The sequence below is a fragment of the Sylvia atricapilla genome, chromosome 1, assembly GCF_009819655.1.
Source record: "Sylvia atricapilla isolate bSylAtr1 chromosome 1, bSylAtr1.pri, whole genome shotgun sequence".
NCBI classification, from domain to species: Eukaryota; Metazoa; Chordata; class Aves; order Passeriformes; family Sylviidae; genus Sylvia; species Sylvia atricapilla.
In genome coordinates this window covers 104,962,429-104,988,028 of record NC_089140.1, presented here as the reverse complement: position 1 = coordinate 104,988,028, position 25,600 = coordinate 104,962,429, and the positions used below count along the sequence as shown (strand labels likewise).

Here is a 25,600-nt window from a genome sequence, read left to right as displayed (position 1 = left end):
CATAGTTACTTGAAATACTTAGCAAAGATTGATGACTCAGTTTTCAATCCTGAAAAAAGCATAGAAAAATCATTTTAAAAGCTGAAAGCAGTCAAATTAGGTCTGGTCAGATCTGAACTGATCAGATCACAGATATGTCCAGTCTAATATCTCACTCCAAGCAGGTTAAAGATGGGTAACATAAACACTTGGCTGTGAATGGACAAGTAAATAGCACATCTCTGGCATGCTTTGGTAATATCCATCAATTTGTATTTTAAGACTTGTGTCTCTGTTTTTGCAGTTGTCAGTACAATACTTACCTGAGAGAGAGGACTCCCTTACATGCTTTGATTCTTTGTTATGTAATTCTCTGGAATACCTGATCATTTTTCAGTGGAGGCCATGTCTGTGGTTTTCAGCCAAAAATCTGGGTTTAGTTTTTCTCCAAGAAGGTGCTACCCATTGAGGAGCCATTTATGCCTAGTGACATAGACTTAAAGTTTAAGTTACTAAGTTCACAGCACTTTATGAGGCCTTAGAACGATCTCCTTCTTTGTAGTATTTTTCTGTTGGGCTTTTTGATGCTATTTGCTTTTGTTACAGGAATGTATGCTGTGGTAGTGGTGCTAGATGGCCTTGTGGCAGTTTGGTCCTAGATTTAAGTTGGAATGTATAAAGCCAACATCTTGTTTGTGAGAATTCACACCGAATTCAATGGATAAAATACAGGGTTTTGATTCTGAGAATTAAATGACCATCATTGTCCTATTTCCCAGTTGCTAGTTCATGTTCAGGTGCCTACTGTGTGATGCACTGTGATTTTTTAATGGTACTGAACATCATTAGAACTACTGCTTGTTCTTTTTGGTTTTGGAGAAAGCAATTATTTTCGTGTGAGTTGGGAAATCATTAAGGTAATTAATAATATATAGAAGCACATGGAATTAAATTTTTATGAGTCCTATGGAAGTGAAGGAATAACAGCTGTTTCATGTAACTGCTAAGAGTCATTAAATAAATGTGAGTGATTTCTTTTGCATGGAAGATTGATAGGGACAACTGTTTTTTTTTTTTTTTTTTTTTTTTTTTTATCTTGGCTCTTCAGTTAGCAGCATGTGTAATTATTTTTCCAAATACTTAATTTTGCTTGTTGTTTTGTTTGTTTTTTTCCAGGATGGATTAGATGCTTTGGTATATGACTTGGATTTTCCTGCCTTAAGAAAAAACAAGAACATTGATAACTTCTTAAACAGGTGTAAGTATTTAATGTTTAATATACTAAGTAACAGCAATATTAAAAACCCCGCCTGTACTAGCTCTTTGAAAGGCACCTAGGGATTTGGGGTGCATTGAGTTTTTGGGTGCAAGTTGTTTTGGGTGCAAGAGTCTTATTTATTTATTTCCCACTGAGAAGTGACAGCTGCCTATGCGGATCTCATCCTCAGCAATTGAATTTCCAATCTGTTGCCCCTGTAAATGGCCTTGTCTGCAGTGGCACAAAGCCTTTTAAGAGAAAGGCCTCTTGTCTTTGTTAGGGCAACTCCCTGGATTCCCATAACTTGTTTCCTGATTTCATGTACTAAGATACCGTAAGCAATTAACAGTAAAATGACATAGTGAAATATACAATGCCATGAAATTGTATCAAGTATTTGTTCACTAACAGACTGGACATGTATTTTGTAAGCTTTTGAGTTTTTTAGTGTGAAAGGTTTCTTTTCATTGAAGTCTTACACTGCTTAGCTGATGCATTTACTTGTGTATGCAGCTGATGTGTCTGTGGAATTCTCTGCATTTGGTCTGTATTTTTCCACAACCTGATTTCCTGCACATTATACTCTGTAATGACATTTTAAAGTAACAAAGTTGATTTTTTAATAGAAATAATAGGTCCATAATTTTCATAATTAAAAAACCCCAAAACACAAACAAAGAAAACCCCAATAAGGCATTTATGAATCAAAACTTTTCTGAAGGCTGCCAAACTGATAAGTTCTGAAGATCGTGGCAGAAATGTTTGCTGTCTGAAGACTTGCTTCTGCCTGTAGACCAAATGGGCAAAACTTGCAAATAAGCTAATACTATTAGATTTTTATAGGCTCAAGTAATTAAATTGAATTCTATAATAAATATTTTTTGTGGTAAATATAAAGTAATTTGACTAAAATAATTTTTGTCTTTGCTTGGAATTTTATGTGGGGTGTTTTTTTTCCTGGTTCCACAGTGTTTTCAAATGGTTTATTGGGTGCAACTGTAATCTGTGATAGTGAATTTGTGGTGGTTTTTTTAACATTAATCTCCATTTGTGTGAGTATTGAGTCCACTAGGTCTAGTTGATGGCTCACTTGCATGCAAGCTGGTTGCTGAAAGCCTAAGCTCAAATCTTCTGTTTAACTTTTCACAGTTCAACCTGTATTGATACCATATGCTGAGTTACATGCACATTTTGTATACTCAGTTATTTACTGAGAAGGTGTGGTGAAACTCTTGGAGAAAAGAGAAGTTGTATCAGGCAAAGGAAATACTCATTGCAACAGATAATTTGAATGCAATTTTTATTACTAGTGAAATCATTAGTGAGTCTCAAAAAGCTTCACTTCTGCAATTGGGGCTGAGTGAAAGAAAACTTTTAAATTTACAACCTGATAATGAATATCTTTTAGGTATAAATTATATAGTGTGTAAGATGTGATCTGAAGTAATCTGAAGGTGGAGAACAGAACACATTAGTTCCCTTCAAATTGCCTTTGAAACATTAACTTGCAGTGTTTGCTGAAATGTGAAAGCAAGCTGCAGATGTGTGAGTAGTGGCCTTAGAGGGAACTGTGAAGTCTAGTTTGCCTTGAATTTCTTTTAGAAAAAAAATTAAAAAGACATTTTCATGTTCATTTCTATTAGAAGACTGTTTAAAATATCTTTTTTGCAGTATTAGCTGCCTGGTTTGCAACATTTTTGCAGAAATTTAAAATAAATTTCTAGATGGCAAATAATATGTGAGCTTGCTTCCTTTATTTTACAGACTGATTGCCCTATCTTATCCTCTCTTTACTTCTCCTGAATTTACATTGTGTATTTGTGGAGCCTCCAAAATCTGCCTCTACCAGCTGAGGTTGTGAGGATGATTTTTGCAAATGTAGAACCTTATTGTTTCTCTACCATGTAGAATTAAAAGAATAAAGAAATGAGTATTAGAGGTATCTGAGAGCCCTGCTTTGCAGTGGTGACTCAGTTTATTTCAGGGCAGCATCTGAACCTATAAGCAAAGTTCAGGGCAAGTTGGAGAGGGTGTTTTTTGTCATGGGAGCCACCCCAGCTGTTCATACAGCATAAGCCATGTCCTCCACTGGTCCTGGGCGATAAGGAGCTGCCTATTGAAGTATATTGCAGCCTGATAAACGTTGTTTAACAGATCTTAGAATATGGAAGTTGAATTTCCAATACTGTTGTTACTGTAACATGTTGTTTGAAGACAACTGAGTGTTAGTGTGTATCTCAAGCATAAATTTCAATTTGCAACTGATCACAAGCTTGGCTTATATTATTTTAAAATCCTTAGCTTAGGTTGCTCTTCTGATATATTTTCCTTAATTCTTCGTTCATAGTCAAGGCTTGTGATTGTGCTTAGGATTTTTCATTCAGAAGAGGTTAACCTCTTGTTGTGAGATTATTAAACAAGAAGTTAACAATAGCTAGAAATTTGCTGTTACAAAGATTGCTGCATTTTGGTTCTGTGCAGCCTTGCTCCTTCTCTTCTGTAAGCCAGTTGTCACCAGGGCAAATAAGGCAATGCATTATTTGTTGGAACTACTGAATATTTTGATCCCTATTGTCAGAATTTAGAATTTTGCTGCAATGTACCAGAATCAGCCTGTGTTATCTGCATTGTACATGGTTGCTTTACATTAGATAGTAATGTCGCAGAGTATTTATTCAAACACAACTATTTGTTCCTCCTGAGGTAATAAAATCTTACTGAATTTTTATTGTAGATAGACTGCTTTTGTTTTAAGTTGTGGCCTGTGTAGGTAGAAATGTAATGATAATTTTCTGTCAACTGCTTTGTCAGTTTTTAATGTATGGACTTAAAATATTTTATTTCTCTTTCTTTTTCATCTCCTGTCCTTACTCCTCTCTAAACTTTGCTTTTAGGCCTAGATTATTATTTTTTAAAATAAAGTATCATTGCATAATTTTTTTATTAGAAGCATATCTGTTTTAGTAGAACTTCCTGGCTTTTAGAAATACTGAAGGACGAAGCTTTTCTACGTAGTCTCATGCCAGTGTTGACCCACATGGATTAAAATAGACTGTTTTAATCTTTTACCAAATTTGGAATTGGAATATCTGCCCACTGGGAGTTTGTAAAGTATTCTAGTTTATAGAATGACAGGTTTATATAAATAATTGCAATGATTCCCACTGCATGTTTTAAATTAAAATCTACTTTTTTGAGTATTAGGAATCATGAAAGTGCAGAAAAATGAAACTTTTTAAAAAAAAAAATTTTTCAAGTGTCTTGTAGTTTATTTTCTTACACACTTTCCCAGCTGTGTTGCATGTTTATTCAGCAATAATCATTTTATACTGATCAGCTTGCAAGAAGGATCATGCTGGATATGAAATTTTTGCGTAGCTATTTGTTTTTTTTTGCAGGTAATTATCTTTAAGGAAATTCCTAAATTAAGATCTCCTGTGATAGGATTGCACAGTAGAGTCATTTCATTAGGTTATGTCAGGTTTTGGTAACTGTGGTCGTGAGAATAAGGTCATGCATTCTTGTAGAGAATTTTTCACTGGGAAGGTAGGTTCTTTGAGCAGCACTTCTTCTAAAAACTGGAAAATTGAAGTTAGACAAATGTGTTTAATTAAGCTGACTGTATATGAAATGTGAATTTTGTTCTATGTAGATAAAGACACAGTAAATAAAATGAGAGATCTGCGCATGAAAGCTGAAGATTATGAAGTGGTGAAGGTGATCGGTAGAGGGGCATTTGGGGAGGTTCAGCTGGTAAGTTAAGTTTCTACTTGTACATTTGAACTAATTCTGTAGTATTTCCTCATGTGTCTGTTCAGTGTAGTGTTCAGAAGATGCAATCTTAAATATTAAAGCCTTTGTCTCAGTGAAATTTTATTCTTTTACACTTTATGGAAATGTTTTAAAAAAGATCCTATTTCAATCCTGTCCGAGTGTACAAGTACTTGTTTTGCATTGTAATCTTCTCTCTTAAAATGGAATGTGTTTTCCTCATAATTAAGAAAATTAGCCTTTACCACTGTTTACATGGACACTTGAAGAAGTCTTAAGGGCTAGAAGAGTTTCTGCCAGTTCAGGGACTACACCAGATTTTTGTGGACCTAGTTCTCCCAGATGAGAGATGTGTGTTGTTTGTGATAGGTTAGCAGCCAGGCTTGTTAATCCTGCTTTATTTAATTGAGTGCTGTTGGGAGAAACTGGAAATACAGCAGCAAGTACACACATCTGCTAATGAACTCTGGAAAATGCTTGTAGTTTTGACTTTATGGTATAAACAACACTAACTGCCAATATTTGTCCTTTTAGAGGCACACACATGCAAATTATGTGACTCATATACCTATGGACTTCCACGTTGAAACATTCTAGCAAGTCTTTTAAAAGTAGTGCATTGTCAGATGTAATTATTTTGTGGACCTACAAGATATAATCCTTTATAGTAATGTGAACAGTCTTATAAAACAGATTAAATGGTAATGCAGGAAAAGTAATGTTTTCAGTGATGCTCTTCATGTATTAGTAAGGCAAACTAATATGTTCCATATGTCACATTTGTCTTGATAGGTAAGGCATAAATCCTCAAGGAGAGTGTATGCTATGAAACTTCTGAGCAAATTTGAGATGATAAAAAGATCTGATTCTGCATTCTTCTGGGAAGAAAGAGATATTATGGCTTTTGCTAATAGTCCCTGGGTTGTTCAGGTAAAGTGATACTACTTTTAAAATATTTGCATTATAGAATGGTTTGTTTGCAAAACTGCATCACTTGGAATTATGTGTTTCAAAGTCTCTTTTTTTGGTTTTTTTTGGTCTGCTAGGGAATACATGACTAAGATAAGGAATGCTACACAAAAGAGCAGGTATCACACTTGCTTCAAACTGTATTTTGTCACATCTACAAGATAAACTATTGTTTTTATTTTTAAAAATCTTTGCCAGATATATGTTGGTGCATCTGCTCTGTAGTACTTACTTGAATCATCCAGCACACCAAAAAGATGTACTTAAGACAGAGCTTCTGTATATTTTAATTTCTATGTGTATCTCTGCAAATTATGCCTGCTCTGTTTTTTTCCCCCCTATTTCACTGTTGTCACTGACAGTTTTTTGGGAGGCACTACTGCCTTTGAAGTTGTAAGGAGGATGCCTGAACCAATCATTGAGTGTTGTGTGTGCACATGTCAGCTTGTTAATTTAAACTGTTCTTACCCTTAAGCATATAAGTTCTTCTGTTAGGTTGGACTTACACAAACTCATTCAAGATTTACCCAAGTCAAATGGGTATAACTATTTTACTATCTGTCTGGGTGTGATTGTTCAGAATAAAACTTAGGAATTTCATACAATTTTAAGTAAAGAAAAATCTGCTCACTGTTCATGGTGAACAGAGGGCCGACAACTTTAAGGGAAATATTTGTATTGTTTAAAGTTTAGGCTCATTTTCTATATAATAAATAAATGTTAACTTTAGAAAACTAAACATTTAGTGATAATACAAGTAGAATCAAGCAGATGTTTGCAACAGAGTAGTTTTATCTTTGCATATGGGCCAACTAACATCCTAGTGAGAAAAAACATTTTGTCTAAATGTAATGAGCATTCTTTGAAATTATCTCAAGATTTATTGCACCAAATTCACTAATCTTAATTTGTAACCAGGACTCTACATCTTCCAGAGTAACATAAAAGGATGGAGGATTTGACCAGAAGTTGCTCTAGAGGTTAACTTCCTTTTACAAGGTCTCCTGAATGATGCAGAGTTGCTGCAGTTGTTGTAGCAATTCTCTTGCTTTCGAAGTCAGCTTGCACAGAAATGCCTTTGGTTTGCCAGCAAGCAAAATATTAAAGATAACTGAGACATCAAGTGGCTTATTTTTTTGTTTTTGCTTTTTTTGCAGTTATTTTACGCGTTCCAAGATGACCGTTACCTTTACATGGTGATGGAATACATGCCTGGTGGGGACCTTGTGAATTTAATGAGTAACTACGATGTTCCAGAGAAATGGGCAAGATTTTATACTGCTGAAGTTGTACTTGCATTAGATGCAATTCACTCAATGGGTTTTATACATAGGTGAGAAAGAAAAAGATGTTACAGAGGGTTGTTTATTTTCTGATGCTGCCAGAATTACTTCAGTTTAGGCAGTTTTAAAGTTCAAGATATTACTTCATTATTGTTATTCCATAATTATTCCATCTTACAAACTGAAAAGTTGTTGCCATCAGAAACTGTAATTCTGAGGTGATACAGTCAAAGTAAAGGTTTTCAGCGGGCTAATATTCCTCAGTTTGGGGAGCAATAAAATTGTCCCACTTTACCAAGAGATAGCAAAACCAATAACAAATGGTATGAGCATGTTGGCCCCAAAATGGTTCTTTTCCTTTGATTAGAAAAAGCTATTTAAGGAATTTGATCACGGTAGTATCCACTGTCATTTGAAGCCTCAGTGACCCATTAAACAAGAATCTGTGAACAATGTGAGGAAAATCTCCCAGCCATATGTTTTCCTGTGAGGGGCAAGATGGAAAATTGAGATGCAGAGCAAAGGGACTTGGATTTGTTTCATATTATGTACTTGCCCTAATGTGAAATATAGTCACTTCTAGGATACGTTGAGAAGTTTTCTTTTTGATATTTGGACTTTTATCTGTTTCTAGCTTTTTTTATATTAACTAGGAGCAGAATAATAACTTTGTGAACAGAAGATACAGGAAGAATTTGAGTAGTGTGTAGTATACATATAGTATATACATTTTCAGTAAGCTGAAAATGTTCAGTAACACGTAAGCTTTTGCAAAAACTGCAAACACAAAGCAAAATAAACTACTAATCCATTGCTTGAGTAGGATGTAGAGCATCATTAATTATGTAGCTATGCTGCATCTAATGGGCAAATTATCTGGCTGAATGAACCATTTGTATGTGTGTATTGCAAGCTTTAGAAAGCAGGCATTAGAAGATGCCAGCAGCACTGAGAGGGGGTTTTTTTTGGGTGAAAATTTAGATTATTTTGACACCAGGAGAGTTTTTGGAATTTGTTTTTCCCTGGAGTTAATCTATTCAACTCTGATGAATGAAAAGGAACTTATGAAAATATGGGCCTACTGCTTAATGGGTCAGGGACTGAGTGACAGAGGACATGGGAATGGTTGAGGCTGGTGCCTTTGCCCCAGCCTTCATTGATAAGGTCTACTTTGAAGCCTCTTGGGTCCTGTGCTCAGTGGCAGAGCTTGGGAGAGGAAAGCATTGCTCTGGCAGAGTCAAGTTGAGTCCCAGTTGTGCAAACTGGATATGGACATGGGACATGCCATGGGAGCTGCCAAGTAGCTTTATGATACTGCTCTCTGTCACCTTGGAAGATGTGTGGGAATTAGGAGAATCCTGATGACTGGAAGGAAATAAATGGCACACCTGTCTTTCCCCAAGAATGGCTGGGAAGAGAGAATCAGAGGAGCTGAAGGCTAGCCAGCCTAAGGGCAGTTGGCTTAAATTGTCAGGAAACGGTTTCTCTGCATGTGGATGGTAAGGTGATTGTGAACAGCCTGTGTGGATTTATGATGCCTTCCCAAACCAATTACCTTCTGTGTTAAGATGATGGGCTTCACTGACAGGGCAGAATATGTTTGTCTTGACTTTAGCAAGGTTGTAGATGTAGCTGGGTTAGAAAGGTACGCTTTGAACGGGTAGAACTGTCTAGATACTCTTGGAGTATACTGTGCTGTCCAGCAAGTCAGCTACCAGCTACCAGTTTCCCAGAGGTTTGATATCAGGATCAGCACTGTCTCTGTTCTCAACATGAACAGTGTTCAGGCAAGACAGAAAGCATTAGTCACCAGCTGCCCAGCAGGACTTAATAAAAAAGGTGGACCAGACTTGAAGTTGCATGGTGAAAAGATGAAAGGCAATGGATGACACAGGTTGCAGCAGGGGAATATCTAGCTATTCATTAGGAGTTGTTTTTTCCACTATGAGGGAGGTCAAACAGTGCAAGAGGAAAGTTATGGACTCTTCATCCTCGAAAAAAGAAAACTTGCCTGGATTTGACCCTGTGAGTAACCTAATGTAACTTTGAAGCTGAATCTGACTTTGTAGCTATACTTTGATCAGACAGCTAACTGAGAGTCTTACAAAAATTGCTCCCAACCAGAATTATTTTGTGAATGTTACTGGTACATTTGCACTACATTTCATCTGACAGTTCTGGCCAGAGTGCTCCTTTGAGGTCGCTGAAACATACTTCCTCCTGAAATTTGTGTTGTGCCGTCTTGATAATTGTTTCTTACTGCTATTCTGCTTCCGTATGTTCAATGACATCAACATGCTGCACTTTACCAGTTACTTTATAAAAACTTCTGTAGTGAAAGTACTTGGTGGATATAATTTAACACTCCTGAGTCATGGGAAAATATTTGTTCACAATAGTAGAATTTTGAAAATGACATACAGTTGTTCTCTTAAAATAGAAGTGGTACAGAAAAGAGGCTATGTTGTCAATGCCTGTTTGACATAACCAGTGAGTGTTTTTTAGGAACTTGAGGTTCAAGATTAGTGTTCATCTATTAAATTTGGTCACTTAAGGCTATATTCTCAATTGTGTTCTGCTTTTAAAAATATTGTAGTTCAGCCATCTGTGTTGGTTGTGATACTTAGAGAAAGCAGAAAAAATTGAGGCAATAGTGATCCTTTAATGTTGCTGTTTTCCCATGCAGCGTTGGATCTGAAAAGCAGTTGACTTCCATTGTTTTCATAAGTTAAGTCGATTAAATATGCATTCTTTTCTTCTTTCAGAGATGTGAAGCCTGATAATATGCTGCTAGATAAAGCTGGTCATTTAAAGTTAGCAGATTTTGGTACTTGTATGAAGATGAACAAGGTAAACATATGTTTGTAATTTCACTTTTCTGTTTGTGAAAGGAAAACATACTTAGAAGTGAAAAGATACTGAGAAGTTTTAAGGTAGATGAGAAGAGTGTTAAGTTCCACTCTGTTCCCTCACTATTCTTCATGGTCTAATGAAAGGAACTAGATGATCTTTAAGGTCCCTTCCAACCCAAATCATTCTGTGATTCTGTGATACATGCATCTTATTAAGTGACAATATTAAGTGCAGAAATGGTTCTTCAAGTACTGTTCTCTAGAGAAACTTTCTGAAGTTAAGCCTTTGATTGTCTCTAGATGCTCAGGGTTATTTCTTTAAGCCTTTTGGTATGAACGGTTAGCGCAAAGAAATGAGATGTCATTTACAGAGTGTGCCAGAAATGAAAGAATCAGAACTGACATGCCAGTTGCTGAAACCAGTTGTACTTACTAGCCACTGCTGACAGGGCATGAGGACAAATCTGAAGGAAACAGGTGTCATAGAATTATTTACTTTATAAAAATGTATTCTGAGGTTATTAAAAAAATACTTTGCAACAGTATTCGTGTACTGTGTAGCACTGTTGTTCTCTAAACAAAACTGGTTTGTGACGGCCTGTGCATATATTTGAGGAAAACACATTGTGAAATCTGAAATATATGTACTTAGTAGAGTTGGTGTAATATGTGCAATATGTTCTCTTCATATTCCAGGAGATTTGAATAAATTACTGTACTAAACTGCTGAATAAAAGGCATCAGTGAAAACCAAGTGGAGGTTATGTGTAAACATCATGGTAGTCTTGAGCCTAGTCTTGGTCTTGAGTAGTCTTGAGTCTAGTCTTTTGAAAGAGAAAGGTTACTTTCTAGAGGAAAAACTGCTCAGCATAGGAGCTTAATTTAGGATTTGCTACATATGCAGCATTAGATTAGTAGTTATTTTGCTTGCTTAGTTATATATTTTTATTTAAGTTTTTTCACTGATCCATTTCTAGGAATGGCACAGGATTATTTCAGAAGTGCCTGAATGACACTGGAAAAGGGTGTGGGGTTACACCTTCAGCATTCTGGATGACAGCTCCAGTGTGACTGATCTCAGTTCTGTCAGCCCTTTTCAGGAGTGTGAGGAACATCAAACGTTCTTCTCACCTGTTACCTGTTTTGAAGTCTCTCTACATAGATTTTCAAAGCTTTATCTACCTTTAGTCTTCTTAGTATATTGGGTCAGAGGCCAAAAACTTGCAGTTCAGTTGTTCTGTTATCAAAATCCCTGATGTTGACCCATTTATGCTAACAGAGGAGCTTTCACTGTTTACAGTACATCCTGTCAGCAAATGACACATTTATGCTGGCAGGAGTGGCTGTGTGATGTGTGCAGGGCCTTGATGCAATCCTGATTATTTCTTGGATATAAACTGAGGTTTTTTAAGTAACTTCCATTGTTTGACAGATCTAGTCCTTTGTTCTGGCTTTTGCAGCTTAGACATCAGAAGTATAAAATAGAACATTTTAAAAAGAATGTTGACAAAATTTGATGTGGATCTGTTGATGTTGCTTAGGCTGCATAAGCTCGCGGAATTTAGTGGCAGTTTTGGATCTTGTATTTGAGCCTGGCTGTTTTCCTCTCCTTTGTAGGAAGGAATGGTACGATGTGATACGGCTGTGGGAACACCAGACTACATCTCTCCTGAAGTATTGAAGTCTCAGGGAGGGGATGGTTACTATGGGCGGGAATGTGACTGGTGGTCAGTTGGAGTCTTCTTGTATGAGATGCTTGTAGGTGAGTTGTAGGATCATCAGAATTGACTGCACTACTTAACTAGACTCCCATGTCAAAATCACACTTGTTTTTAACATTATCGCTCTTCTGGCATGAGCTGTGGTTTACAGATCCTGGCATTTACAGAATATATTTTAGAAAAATTCTAGCAGAGTTCTCAAACATTTTTGTCCTTGCCTCTTGTTCACTTGGTTGCATATGTTACTATATATGTCATTCAAATATTGCAAATCAAGTCTGCAATAATTTCGATCGGCTTTTTAATGTTTGTGGGTTTGCTTTTGCAGGCGATACACCTTTTTATGCGGATTCTTTGGTTGGAACGTACAGTAAGATTATGAACCATAAGAACTCCCTTACTTTCCCTGATGACAGTGACATTTCTAAAGAGGCAAAAAACCTCATTTGTGCCTTTTTAACTGATAGGTAAGGTTTGTGTTTTATTCGTAATGAAAATAAGCCTTCATTAAGAGTATTTCTTGTCATGTTGAAAGAAAAAGTATTTGTTTTGTGTGTAGTTTTAAACTGCTCAAGAGAAGCGAAATTCTTAGTGCCTGGGCATGAGTGCAGTGTAACAACGTGGCAATTGCCTGAGCTGTCCATGATGGTGGAAACAGAAGCAGCAGAGCTTCTTACAGACAAAAGTTAAAACCAGGCTGTGTTCTGAAATGTAGCTGCTCTGCTCATATAGAGTTCTTCTTATGAAAACTTTTGAATTATGTCGACATTTTACTGTAGCTTGAGAGGTATTTTATTGTTTTTGTTGTTAGATTATGCTTTAAAATGAGATTTTCCTTCAGAATAATTTATTGAATCTCATGTCTTTAACCAAAACACTCTTTAACAGGGAGGTGAGGCTAGGAAGAAATGGTGTAGAAGAAATTAAACGGCACCTTTTCTTCAAAAATGATCAGTGGGCTTGGGAAACACTCAGAGACAGTAAGTATAGTGCTTTTCTCAAATCGTGGTCTGGCTTACTTATGTATCATGTTAGCAAAAGGACTGGTGAATTTTGTTTAAAGGAGTTAAAAGTTTCATTTACCCTGTACCAAGCAAAATTTTCTGAGTGACTTGAGTAGTATACTGATTATTATCATACTATTTTGCATTTTTTCTAGCTGTAGCACCAGTTGTGCCTGACTTAAGTAGTGACATTGACACTAGTAATTTTGATGATCTGGAAGAAGACAAAGGAGAGGAAGAAACATTTCCCATACCAAAAGCATTTGTGGGCAACCAGCTTCCTTTTGTAGGGTTTACGTACTACAGCAACCGTCGGTACGTATGCAGAAAGCAAATTAATGGTGCATTCTTTGTTGGCATTGTTTCTGACTGTTACCAACTAATATTTAGGTTTAAGTCTATTCAGATACTTATTAATCTTTCAGAATACTAAAAAATACTCTCTTTTAATACTTCAGCAATGATAATCAGTACTGCTAGGCATCATTAGCTTAAAATATCACGTTGTGTTCTTGAGCATCCTATTCTGCATCGAGAAGAGTTTATAGTGATGCTGCAGAAGCTAAGCAAGAAAAATCCTCTGTTGCCACTACTAGGCAGAGCTGCCTGCAGAGCACTAAACTGTGTATAGAGTCATGAATCAGGGTTTGAAAGTCCATTTGTTTTACTGCATATTACTGTCCCTGAGCTGAATATGAAGTTTCCATACTTTACATCAGTGTTTTAGTGTGTGGTAAGTTAAACCTTGGCTTACTAGAAATATTTCCTACTTACCTGCTTTCTGCTTCATAATTTTTCTTTTTTTTAAATACACATCCCCTGACAGAGTAAGATCTTGATGCTTTACGGCTTTCACTATTGCTTAAAAGACTTTAAAATTACATCAGGTAAAACTGTATTAATTCGTGCTTTCAACAGTCATTATTATTGTAGGCCCTATAGATAGCTCTATCTACATTCAGAAATCTCAGTAACTTTTTAATACTTGGAAAGCTGCTTTTAATTGTGGTGTCAGTCAGGCTTAAAATGGGCTAAAACTTCTAGGAGAACTGTCAGATACTGTTAGTTTTAATAGCATTTCTGGATATAAAATCTTAAAGGAAATAAATCTGGTTTTCATCCTTGCATAAAAGAGGAAACGATTTTCCAAGCCTGTGGTGAAATTCTTTCCATCTCTGCAAAGAGATGGATTTGTTGTTACTTTTTGCCATGGTAAGGCATAGAAGGACTTTCCATACACTTTGGGTGAATTCAGCAGTTCAAGAGTTTGACCTATTGTTCTCGCTTTAGTCTAACTTTGAAAAGTTTTATTTTTTGCGTTGCATTAATATTTTGGAATATATTGTCAAGAAGTATATTAAGACCTTGTTAATAACAGAATTTCTTCTTTCCCTGTCTTCCTTTTGGGGGTCAGTATCAGGAATTTAGAGAACTAGGTGGCTGTGTTCTTGCTGTCACTGAAGAGCTCTGCTGCTCTCTGTTACTATCATGACGTTGTAGGCTATGATGCTGGCCTAGAATTGAATTTTGTCTTGTAATGTTCTGCTGGTCTGATTGTCATGAAAAATCTGCAATGACTATTCATACTTGTTATACCTGTAATCCTAACTTTTGTTTTCTTTTTGTACTGAAAATAGTTCAAGCATTAAAAGAAAAATAAATCTGTATTTGGACATTTTAACACAGATGTTGGAATACCAGCTGAGAACGCTTTGTAGCCCTATCTGGCTTGTGAGTTCTCTTCTAGATATGATGGAGCTGGTGCAGTGCCTGTCTTAAATATCACATTCTTAATGCTCAACAGCTCTGTGTGTAAAATATGGTGGCTTCTTGTACTCCAAACAGTAAGCTTGTTTCCATAGAAAACTGTTTCATTTCCACTCTGTTATTTGATTGAAAGCCAGCTTGATGTTTAATTTGACCATGGTTTGGAGATGCCTTTGATTTTACCCTCCTTGATCTTTTGGAGAGTTTTTTTTGTATCTGAAAACATGCCTGTGAAACAAAAAGGATGTGTCCATCTTTCTCAGTTCATGTGTTGGAGAGTTCTTTCTCACATAATCTGATCCACTTAATAGATGCTTTATGTCTCTTTAGATCAGTTAGCAGGCCAAGAATTCATCACATCAAATACCAAAGGAATTTGAAAACAATAATTTGTACTTATTTACCTGACTCTCCAGAATCACCATAACTAGAAATCTATGGTATTTTTAGATACATTTACATAAAATTAGAACACTGGCTTCAGGGCAAACTTCTTGTGTGTGGAACTCTTAGTAACTTTGTTGAAAGTTACACAATCTCTGCAGACTTTGCTTCATTACTGCTACTTGCTGCATAAGTGCCTGAGTAAATATTTATGGGATGGAGGCCAATGAGAGTGTTGTAACTAAGGAAAGCAAAGATTTTTTTAATGGTTATTAAAAAAAAAGAAAAGTGGTTGTTTTAGTATTTGGCAGGAATCCCTTTTTCCTGGAGGCCTTCTATTGCAGCTTTCTGCTTTAACCTTTACAATAAATTGAATTTTTCAATTAAATGTGCTTAAATCTGATTATGTTACTGTTTCATTAGCCACATTTTGGAGCAATAAATCTGGAAGTTAGACATCCTAATCTTTTTTTCATAATCTTGCCTTTAAACAAAGCAAATATAACTTGAAAAATGTTTTTGCAGGTATTTAGGTGTCCCTGCAGAAAATTCCAATGACAACAGAACAGGCTCCAGTGTGGACAAAAGTGTGGTATGTCTTCATCTTTATTGTATCCTAATAAAGAGTCTACTGCATATATGGGCATAAACTGTTTGAGTTAGAAACGTCTCAGATTATCTTAGTGTTTGGGATATGAGAACTCAACACATAATTTTTGTCTCTTTAGTATGGCCTCCCTAATAAAGTTATTGGAAAAGCAGAATTTCACTTCTTAGTAAAATGTCGGTTTTCCTGAATTGAATAAAATAGCCAAAACCTTTTGTGGTAAAGAAATCACAGTTTTTATCTTTAGAAATATCAAAGTGCTTGTGCAGTGTTTTTAGAGTGCCTTATTGATCCTGGGTAGCTTTGTGGCAACCATGGAGTCTGGACTTCCAGTGAACTCAGTGGGAGGTGGAAGACAATGAATCAAGCATGGACATTTTGGTCCTTCACAAGTTTTTCCCACAAGCTGCTGGGAGTTGGGGCGCTGATGATCTGCATTTCTAGAGCAGTTCACCTAGCAAGAAGTACTCAGGAATTCCTTCAGTTGCTTATTCCCAAGCATCTTGGCGGCCAGGTTTCCAGGAAGATATGCTGAGGTGTTTGAGACTTGGTTGAGTGCTTGGATTCTGTGTAAGTTCTGATACAAATCAAGCTATTCCCTGAGAATGGTTTGATATTTTACAAATCACATTTTTTCCAGAAAAAAAATTATCAAAAATTGATAATTAACTCTAAAAGAAATCTTGGCTCTGACTATGATTTACTTTGTTACTATTTTGTTTTGTTTTCTGTTGAGAGTAGAAAAGATACTGTTCTCTGATCTATTGATCTATTTCCCTTTTCTCTTAAACTAGCAATAAAAAGGTTTAATGACACATGGCACTACCCGGAGAAAATTTGTAACAGGGTGGGGGAACTGATTATGTCCTTTATTGGGCAACTGAATTTAATCAATGAAATGTCTTGATTTTTTAATGTATATTGATGTGTTTGATATACTTTCTTTTCCTTATAAGCATGTGACTGTTGATACAATAAAATTTAAAAACAAAGCCAGACTTTCCAGTATTTGAAAGTACTTGAAACTGTATGCTGGCTTTTGGTTGACTTTCAAGAGAGTTACTGGATGGACTTGGCATACTCAGTGGGTACTTAAAGAATCCTCAATAATCCTGTCCATGTTGTCAGACATATTCAAATGTCTTGTGATTTTAGCAGTTTTGGGAGGTGAAGGTCTGGAAGAATTTGAGTGGTATAGGAAGGTTTAAATCAATGTTAAGTCTTTACTACAAGGTATTTCCCCCCCACAGTTCTTTCTCAGCTGTTTTTCTTTCATTACATGCTGCAATGAAAACGGTAATGTTGACACATGGTTAGCACATTAATTAATTCTGAAAATATAACACAAGATGATACCTGATCTGTCTGCTTTTGACGTCTGCCTTTTGAATGTCTTTGGGGAGAGATGAGTGCCACAGATGTCCAAGAAATTGTTTTGCAAGTGTGTAAAACCTACCAGAGTTAGGCCATGATGTTGTGCAGAAATAGAATTCAATGTCCTTTTACTGAATATCATACTTCTTTGAAGATCTGATTGGTTACTTTGGTTTAGTGCTGCCATAACCACCTGTAAACAGTTTGATTTTAAGAAAAAGAAGATTAAAAGATTCTTTCGCGCTGGATCTTCGGTTTTCTTCATTGCTCAGGGACAGAACCTGACTCAGTATGCTGTAGTCAGTGAAAAAAAAAAGAGAAAAAAGAAAAAAGTATGACACTTCCAGAGGGATTTTTCTGTACTTCTCTGTTGCAGACAGGCTTTTCTGTAGTCTTTTCCTCCCCTGCTTCCTACTCAAAATGGAATCAGAGAACAAACTAAAACTTAAAGGAGTGCTTTTATACTGAGTTAATTGTAACTCAGGATTTTCTTGAGGTATTCTTTAGTCTATTGATAGCAGATTGTGCACAACTTAGTCCGGAAGCCTGTTGTCTCTACTGATATAATTAGACTGCTCAGCAGGCTCAGATGGGTCCCCTGGGGTGCAGCCTGATGTGAGAACATGCAGAGACACTGAGACGCAAGAGGATGCGATAGCAGTCCAAGCTAGTAGGAGTCAGTACAGAAATACCTCTGTTGCCAGATGTCTTTTTAGACCTGTTTCTCATCTATCCCATTTAGCATTTAGTTCCTCTGTGTACTCTGTCTGGAAGGGCTATAACACGAGTAAAAAGAAAGGGAGAGCAATCACACTGAACCTTTGTTATCCTCTGTTTTGGGGCGTTTACTGTGGTTCCTTCTTACTAACGAGAGCCTTTAAATAGTCTTGCTTCTTGCTTTACTTCTCAGTGGCTCTTACTAAGGAGATAAATCCATTGTTTACTGGTCCTTCCTTTTTCCTTAAAGTTTAGATTTAGAAGCCATCCCTTGTTTTTAACTGCAAGCATTGTGTGATCCTCATAGTGTTATGTTCTGTATCACACCAGTAATTTGTTTTCCAGAGCTGCTCTGTTAAATGCTGAAATGTCTCATTTTTGGAAGTTTTTTTGAGATTTTGGAGTTAAAACAGGAAACAAGAAAGCAAAGCATCAGAACCACTTGAATATACTGCTTTGAAGAGAGTCCAGATGAGGCATCTAGTGCTTCTCTATGCAGTTCCAAGAGTGTTGAGGGAAATGTGTAAAAATTAAATAGGCTGAAATCCTTACAATATCAGTGGAGAGGTTCATAATAAATTAACATAAGGTTGACTTGATGAGTTCCTTCAAAGCTGGCACAATCATGTTAACTGAGGATTTTGGGGTTGGAATGGGATTATTCTGCCTAGATGTTCAGTAGAAAGCAGATATTTTGAGACTACATGAAAAGAATGAATTTCTGAGTTTATCCTGGCAAACAGTACATTCTATGCAGTAATGTGCCAAATTAACATCTGAAGTGTTACTATCTTTCTTACTGTACTTGGTACAGTTCTAGCTGTAAAAATGATCTCTGACTAAAGAGATGGTGAGAGCACTTTCTCCCCATTGCCAATAACTGACTGACCTGGTTCTGCTTCCTGAACTTGTTAGGAGCTTGAAGATACATTGCAGAGTACAGATGGTGGTTCATGCTAGAAGAAATTTTGAGAATAACTAAAGTACTTTGTTATATCTTAGCAGTGATATCTTTAGTCAGATACTGTAAATACTGTCAGATACTTATAAAACAAGGAGGATTTGATTTAGCTTAGCCCTGGGAATTTTGAAGATATCCTAAAATTTCATGTGCATGTAAATGAAAAAAAAAAACTGTCTTACTTCTAATAATTTAATTGGTGTGGGGGGGGGCAGGGAGAAAGGGATAATTTTTTAATAAAGTAAAATGTCTGATTTTGGTAGAAGAAAGTAAGCTGTGAAACAATGCAAGCAGAACTGAATATTATTAGACACTATTTAAAAGTTTCTAAATTTAATGCATGTTCTTTCATGTGCAAATATATACCTAAAGCTGGAAAATATGCAGAAGATGATCTATGAGTTAGAAGAACAGCTACATAATGAAATGCAGTTGAAAGATGAAATGGAGCAGAAGTGCAGGTGAGACTTTGAACTTCAATTGTTTACATAATTTAAATATATCTAACACTTCAGTTCTGTGTTACTGCTTTAGGAATTACCAGGATAGCACTTAGAATGGTGCTGTAGTTCTCCAAGGGAGTTCCAGGCACAGGGTTAACTAATTCTAAAATTTTCCTGAGTATGGTATAAAGAAAAAAAAAATTTTTTTTCACTGACAACCATGTAATACGTGTTCTTTCTGAACACTGAAGTGTTTGACTTTACCTGAAATCTCTGTATTCAGATGTTTTATTGGACTGAGGTACACACTCACCATGCTGGGGTTTTTTTTTAAATGGGAGGGTCTGTGTATATAGCATATATTGGATTATTAAAATTAATTAGCTCTTTTCTAAATACAGGGTACTTGTTAGACAACCACTTTCTTTTTCTATGACTGACATATAAGAACAACTATTGCTTTCTACAGTTCTGTTTTTACCACGCTGAAGTAGCAGCTATGTGAGAGTTGGCATTTTTCTTGCAGTTGCACTTATGAACAAACAGTTGAGATTCTTCTTTTCTGATAATCAGAAAAGTCATGCAAATTAAATTCCCCTTCAGTTAGCTTCTCCTTTTGAAGTTTTTTCCTGAAGGATTAAATAATCCCAGGCAACACTAGGTATATGGTAGAGGAAGGATTTAGAGTTGTGAATTAGAACCAGTGTGTAGCTGTACAAGATCCTTAGGTATAAACTGGTAACTGAAGTGGTCTGGTGGGAATTTAGGTTGTGTGACACTGGTGCTTACTTAAACACAAGCTCACTGTTGGCACATTCTGATTGCTCTCCACAAGCAGGATGTACATTGCTGAAGGATATTCAGTAGCTGTCTTCCTGCAGTACTACTGAAGTTGTCAGAGCACAGCTGTGTCTTCTGGTATGTCATGCCATTCACTGCAGAGTTAGTAGATCGGAGGTATTGCTAGCTGTTGTAACTGCCTGTTTTTGTACTTGCCAGGAAGCCTTGTCTGGGTCCTCTTTGTTGTCTCTTTGAAGAGGGATAACTGTCTACAGAAATGCAATGGATGTGTCAATGTTATTACCAGTTAAATGAGATTTTCTGTGCATTTTGCTGCACTCTTTCTGTCGTCCAGTCTTCTAATACATTTTTTCAACAGAGAGACTTTCAAATAGTATTATTCATATACTTTTATCTGTAGTAAGGAGCTGTCTACTGTGGAATTAATGAACTATTTTAGATATTTGGAGGTAACAACTAGAGGAAGTTTTAGCAGCTTACCAGGGTATTTTAATCTTGAGGAAAACCTGTTGTGTACATACACTGTTTTTTGCAGATTAAGAGAGAAAATCTGGCATCTAAAGGTTTGCATATTAAATTCTGCAGCAAAGCTGATAAATACTTAGGGATGTATTTTACAAATTATTTGCAATGATTGATTGTCTTTGTCAGCTTTAAATGTTCATTATGAAATAGCATTAGTCAAAATATAAATGTTTGCTTTAGTAATGATCACAAATCATTTCACTAGAAAAACAGTACATATAATGTATCTGTTAAATGATCTTGTTTTGTTTTTAGATCTTCAAACATAAAGCTAGACAAGATAATGAAAGAACTGGATGAAGAGGTAATTTTTTTCCTCATTGTGAAGATGCCTTAATTGGGTAAAGAGTGGAGTCAGGAATAGTACTTTCATGATTCTAAGATATTTTTTCTGGGACTAAAAAATTTTGCTGTGTTCAAGTTTGAGACCTAACGATCATGTTTCAATACATAGCATTGGGAGATCACATTTTTATTTGTACACATTTTCAAAAACTTTTCTTTCTGTAAGTCATGCTGATTCTTGTTTACTAAATATTTTACTTAGTCTTGCTCATTGCAAGTTTTCTGGAGTTTATCAAAGTCAATTACTACAAAAATAGAGATGATTTTCTATTGAGTCCTTCTCTTGTCTCTTGATAATAATTTTAGTAGTTTAGATATAATTATATTAAGAACAGTTTTTCTAGTAATTGTATAAATTTGTCATGTGGAAAGTAAAAAAGCTGTGTTTTCTGTAAACCTTTCCAAAGAAGCCAGAAATTCATTCATTTAAAACAATGTATCAGTTTCCTTGTTTTATTAGTTGCAGGGATACTGGTTTAGCCATCATTCCTTAAAATGTAAATATAAAATACCAATCCTTTGAATTTCAGGGAAATCAAAGGAAGAACTTGGAAACAACAGTATCTCAGATTGAGAAAGAAAAGATGGTATTACAGCATAAGATAAATGAGTACCAAAGAAAATTTGAACAAGAGAATGAAAAAAGACGTAATGTGGAAAATGAAGGTAGGCAACATTGTCCAAACATTGACACTGAGGAGGTATGTGATATGTTGGGGGGAATAATTTCATACCATAGTATCTTAAATGCTATGCAACTTTAAAGTATGAAAAGGGATCTTTTCAAATAATGAACACAGATTTTGAATCCATTTTTATTTGAACGCAGTTTTTTGTTCTTATTTTCAAATTCTCTGCAACTCTATGCTGTGTCGTTAGTCTGCAAGCACAAAATTTGACATAAAATATACAAGGAGCAAAAAGTCAACAAAAGACCTGTCAATGCAAAACAATATTTTGGAGCATATTTATGTAAAAAAAGCAAGAATAAAACCCTAAGGATTTTTTAGTGTGCTGTGTTAATGGTGCAATTTCTCTTTAGTGTCCACGCTAAAAGACCAGATGGAAGACTTGAAAAAAATCAGCCAGCATTCACAAATTTCGCATGAGAAGATAACACAGTTACAAAAACAAGTAGGTTGTTTGTATCCCTTTTCTTCATTATTTCTTAGATTTGATCACTCAGGTGTAGCAAAACTGGTTCCATAATCTTTATGTTTGAGAATCTTCTCTGGTTTGTTTTAACAGCTAGAAGAAGCAAATGATTTGCTGAGGACAGAATCTGACACAGCTGCAAGACTGAGAAAGGGTAACACAGAAATGAGCAAGTCATTAAGTCAGGTAGAATCACTGAACAGAGAACTGCAGGAAAGGTGCAGAGTTCTGGAAAGCACAAAACTGCAGGTAGAGAAAGATTATTACCAACTACAAGCAGCTTTGGAGTCAGAACGAAGGGACAGGAGTCATGGATCTGAAATGATTGGAGAACTACAGGGTAATTATTCTGAATTTATACTTCACTAAAAAAAGTTGTGGTAATCCTACTTAAGTGGAGTTTGATGACGGGAGGAAAGCCAACCTGCAAACAAAATGTGACTGAAAAATTTCTGAAGGTTAGATTTGGCTTCCTGATCATGTTGAGCAGCTCTTGGGATGGAGAGAGAATATCAAAATAAGAATGTCAAACACTGATTGTGTGTCTGAGCCTGCACTGACTAAGGGTCTGAGGCCAGTGGTGCAAACATATATGAAGTGCTGGAGAAGATGCAGTGCTGTCTTACTGCCTTGTGCAATAGCCAAGTTAGTGTATCCTGCACTTGCTCTTCTTTCGTTTGTAAGGAAGGCTATATTTTTGTTAAATTGCATTTGTTTTCTTTCATGATGATTCTGTATTACAAGGTTAAGAGCACAATAAGGGGTGCAGAATCCCCATTTTCAGGATGCTTGAAACTTTCTGCTGTTTGTATTGATTCTTCATACTAAAAGTATTCAGATGCATTAGTTCCTGACTGTGCCTGTGCTTATGGACCCTAACTCATAACTTGCCATTTTGAACCATCTGTCTGCAGTATTGAGTTTCCATGAGGCGCAGGCTTTTGATGAGGACTTTCCTTTCCCTAATAAAAGGGAGCTGATATGATGGAGACTTTTTACCAGGGCCTCTAGTGACAGGACTAGGGGAATGGTTTTAAATTGAAAGAAGATGATTTACATTAGATACAGGAAGAAAGATTTCTACAATAAGGGTAGTGAGACCCTGGGACAGGTTGCCCAGAGAAACTGTTGTTGCCTTGTTCGTTGTTCAAACAGAAGAAATGTTTCAGGCTAGGTTGGATGGGGCCTGGAGCAATATGGTCTAGTGAGAGATGTCCCTGCATGTGACAGGGAGATTAGACTAGAGGGTTTTCAGAGGTCCCTTCCAAACAGCATGATTCTACTTAGTATTTCGTGTAAACTCCTACATCACACAAGGGTAGGTGCTATGGGGTTTGATGAATAGTTCCTTTTTCTATGTCATAGCACTTAAAATTATAGGATGATTTTGGTTGGAAAATACCTCTAAAATTATTGAGGCCAACTGTTAACCCAGAATTGCCAAATCCACCGCTAACCCACATCCCTAAGTGCCACATTTACACATCTTTTGAACACTTCAAGGGGTGGTGATTCCACACCTTCCATGGGAAACCTGTTTCAGTGCCTGACTTCCCCATGGTTTGAGTCACAGTTAGGTGAATACATGTTTTGGTAGTATCCAAAAATCTGTTTGAGAGTGATGTTCTGTGTAATGTGCCTTATCTACCCATCAATGAAGTTAGCATCACTTACAGGTGCTCATTCCATAGCACAGCATGGGTTAATGAAAGAAATTTTGAATATTAGATAATGGAAGTGATGGAAGGCAGGAACCATTTCTGCATGATTAGTTTTTGTGAATTGTTACTGATGACATGCATAAAAAGTGTCTAAAAAGGTCAGTTTCTTCTACAACGTACAGCCTTTGCATGCCTGAAACATCCGAAGTATTTGAAATATTTTATGGGCCCAGAAATCAGTAAAAGTTTCAAAGCAAATTGATCTAAGCAAAGTTATTAATATTGAGTGGTGTTTAATTTTTTGTGGCAGTTCGGATTACAACTTTACAAGAAGAAGTGAAAAACATTAAAAACAATCTTGAAAGAGTGGAAGCGGAAAGAAAACAAGCACAAGATATGCTTAATCATTCAGAAAAGGTATGGTGAAATGTTGTTCAGGCTGATGCTCTTTGTCAACTTTTGACTATATTTTCAAATATTATTGATGTTCCAAGTCCATTGTTACTGCTCTAAATCAGTCTTGTGCTTAAATTATTAACTAAGTACTGCTCATTTACAGTCTCATCAGCATGGTCTCCCAAGTCCTCAAGTAGTTCTTAGTTGTAGCATTGGGCATAAAAATTGTGTTTATCATTCATTATCACTGACTCAAGGATCCTACTGCCAGTAGCAAGGAATTTTTTTTTCTGCCCAAGTATGACTGCAGAGACTTGCCTCTGAAAATCTAGGAACTTTTTAAAAATTGGATTTTTTTTTTTTTTTTTTGCCTTTACTGGATTTTAATTTGACTGGATCAGTGCCAGGCAGGCCTTTTCAACAACTTTGGTACAGATTTTTTTTCTGTCCTTCCTTCTGGATGGTAGCAGAATATTCCCTTAAAATCTTTGATCCCCTCCATATGATGGAAAAACAAGTTAAAAGGAAATCTTGCAGCCTTTCTCCAGACAGACTGCAGAGTTAACTGTCTAGTGAGGTCAAGTAAAGACTTGCTGTGCTGTGTGGTCTGTGCAAATAAACCAGAGATATGACAGCCTGTGAGGGAAGGGGCAAGCAATTCTAAGTTGCTGTTATGTGAAGCAGCCATTCAAAGACAAGTCCTTGGCTCTCAAAACACATTTCCAGTGCTTGTTTGGTGAATTACTGTTAATGCCTGGCAGTCCTAGCAATCAAATAACCCAAATCCATCCAGGTAACAATAATTCAGATTCTTTTGAGTTATCTAGGATGTCAGTTCATTAGTTGTATGTTTCCAATTTAGGTGACTACTGATGATACAAATGGAGAAGTTTCCATTTTCTTACAAATTTATAGACTACTGGAATAAAAGTTAATAAACTTTTTTCCGGAGCACTGACTACAGTTTTGGTCTATTACTATTCTTTACTAAGCGTGGAAAATAACATTGATAATCTCTTGATAACAGAAATTTGATACTAAAAAAGGGAATAAAAAAATGCGATTCCTTCAGGTATTACAGAAATCTGGTAACTTTTTCCTTATCTTTAGGAAAAGAATAATTTAGAGATAGATTTGAACTACAAGCTGAAATCCTTACAAGACCGGTTAGAGCAGGAAGTCAATGAGCACAAGGTGACCAAAGCGCGGTTGACTGACAAGCACCAGTCAATAGAGGAGGCAAGATCAGTTGCCATGTGTGGTAAGTGTTCCCTGCAAGATTCAAGTAAATACATAATAAAATGAGTTCTGATTACGATATTTTTATACACATTATCTTACAACGTAGTACTCTTGCACAAGTGTTTGATCCCTTTTATAAAGAAAATGCATATTAAAATCTTTAAATATGAAAACTACATATTTTAAATTATTTTCCCTAACATGTATTTAATAAAAATTGTATTGTTTCTTAATGTTGTGCATACCTTACTTCAAAGCCTTCCTTGGCTTCTAAAATGCTGTTGAATCTTGAAAGTCTGTCTAATGCTAAACAGAATTGAAAGAATGCATTATCAAGAGAGATGTCTTAGAGCATTCATTCCTGTGTTACTGCATTAAAAATACC

General features: G+C 36.1%; 1 protein-coding gene across 1 annotated transcript in view; it reads left to right on the top strand.

Annotated features, from left to right (window-relative positions):
- The window catches only part of ROCK1 (Rho associated coiled-coil containing protein kinase 1), an 83,146-nt gene that overhangs the window by 30,249 nt on the left and 27,297 nt on the right, over window positions 1-25,600 (top strand). Inside the window, exons 2-18 of the mRNA XM_066329667.1 lie at window positions 1,156-1,237; window positions 4,890-4,990; window positions 5,801-5,938; window positions 7,135-7,310; window positions 10,026-10,110; window positions 11,730-11,874; window positions 12,162-12,300; window positions 12,722-12,813; window positions 12,993-13,152; window positions 15,514-15,580; window positions 19,020-19,108; window positions 20,672-20,720; window positions 21,292-21,427; window positions 21,804-21,895; window positions 22,010-22,256; window positions 23,888-23,994; window positions 25,084-25,234. Of these exons, the coding sequence (XP_066185764.1) occupies window positions 1,156-1,237; window positions 4,890-4,990; window positions 5,801-5,938; window positions 7,135-7,310; window positions 10,026-10,110; window positions 11,730-11,874; window positions 12,162-12,300; window positions 12,722-12,813; window positions 12,993-13,152; window positions 15,514-15,580; window positions 19,020-19,108; window positions 20,672-20,720; window positions 21,292-21,427; window positions 21,804-21,895; window positions 22,010-22,256; window positions 23,888-23,994; window positions 25,084-25,234 (2,056 nt within the window). The remainder of the gene's footprint in view (window positions 1-1,155; window positions 1,238-4,889; window positions 4,991-5,800; window positions 5,939-7,134; window positions 7,311-10,025; window positions 10,111-11,729; window positions 11,875-12,161; window positions 12,301-12,721; window positions 12,814-12,992; window positions 13,153-15,513; window positions 15,581-19,019; window positions 19,109-20,671; window positions 20,721-21,291; window positions 21,428-21,803; window positions 21,896-22,009; window positions 22,257-23,887; window positions 23,995-25,083; window positions 25,235-25,600) is intronic.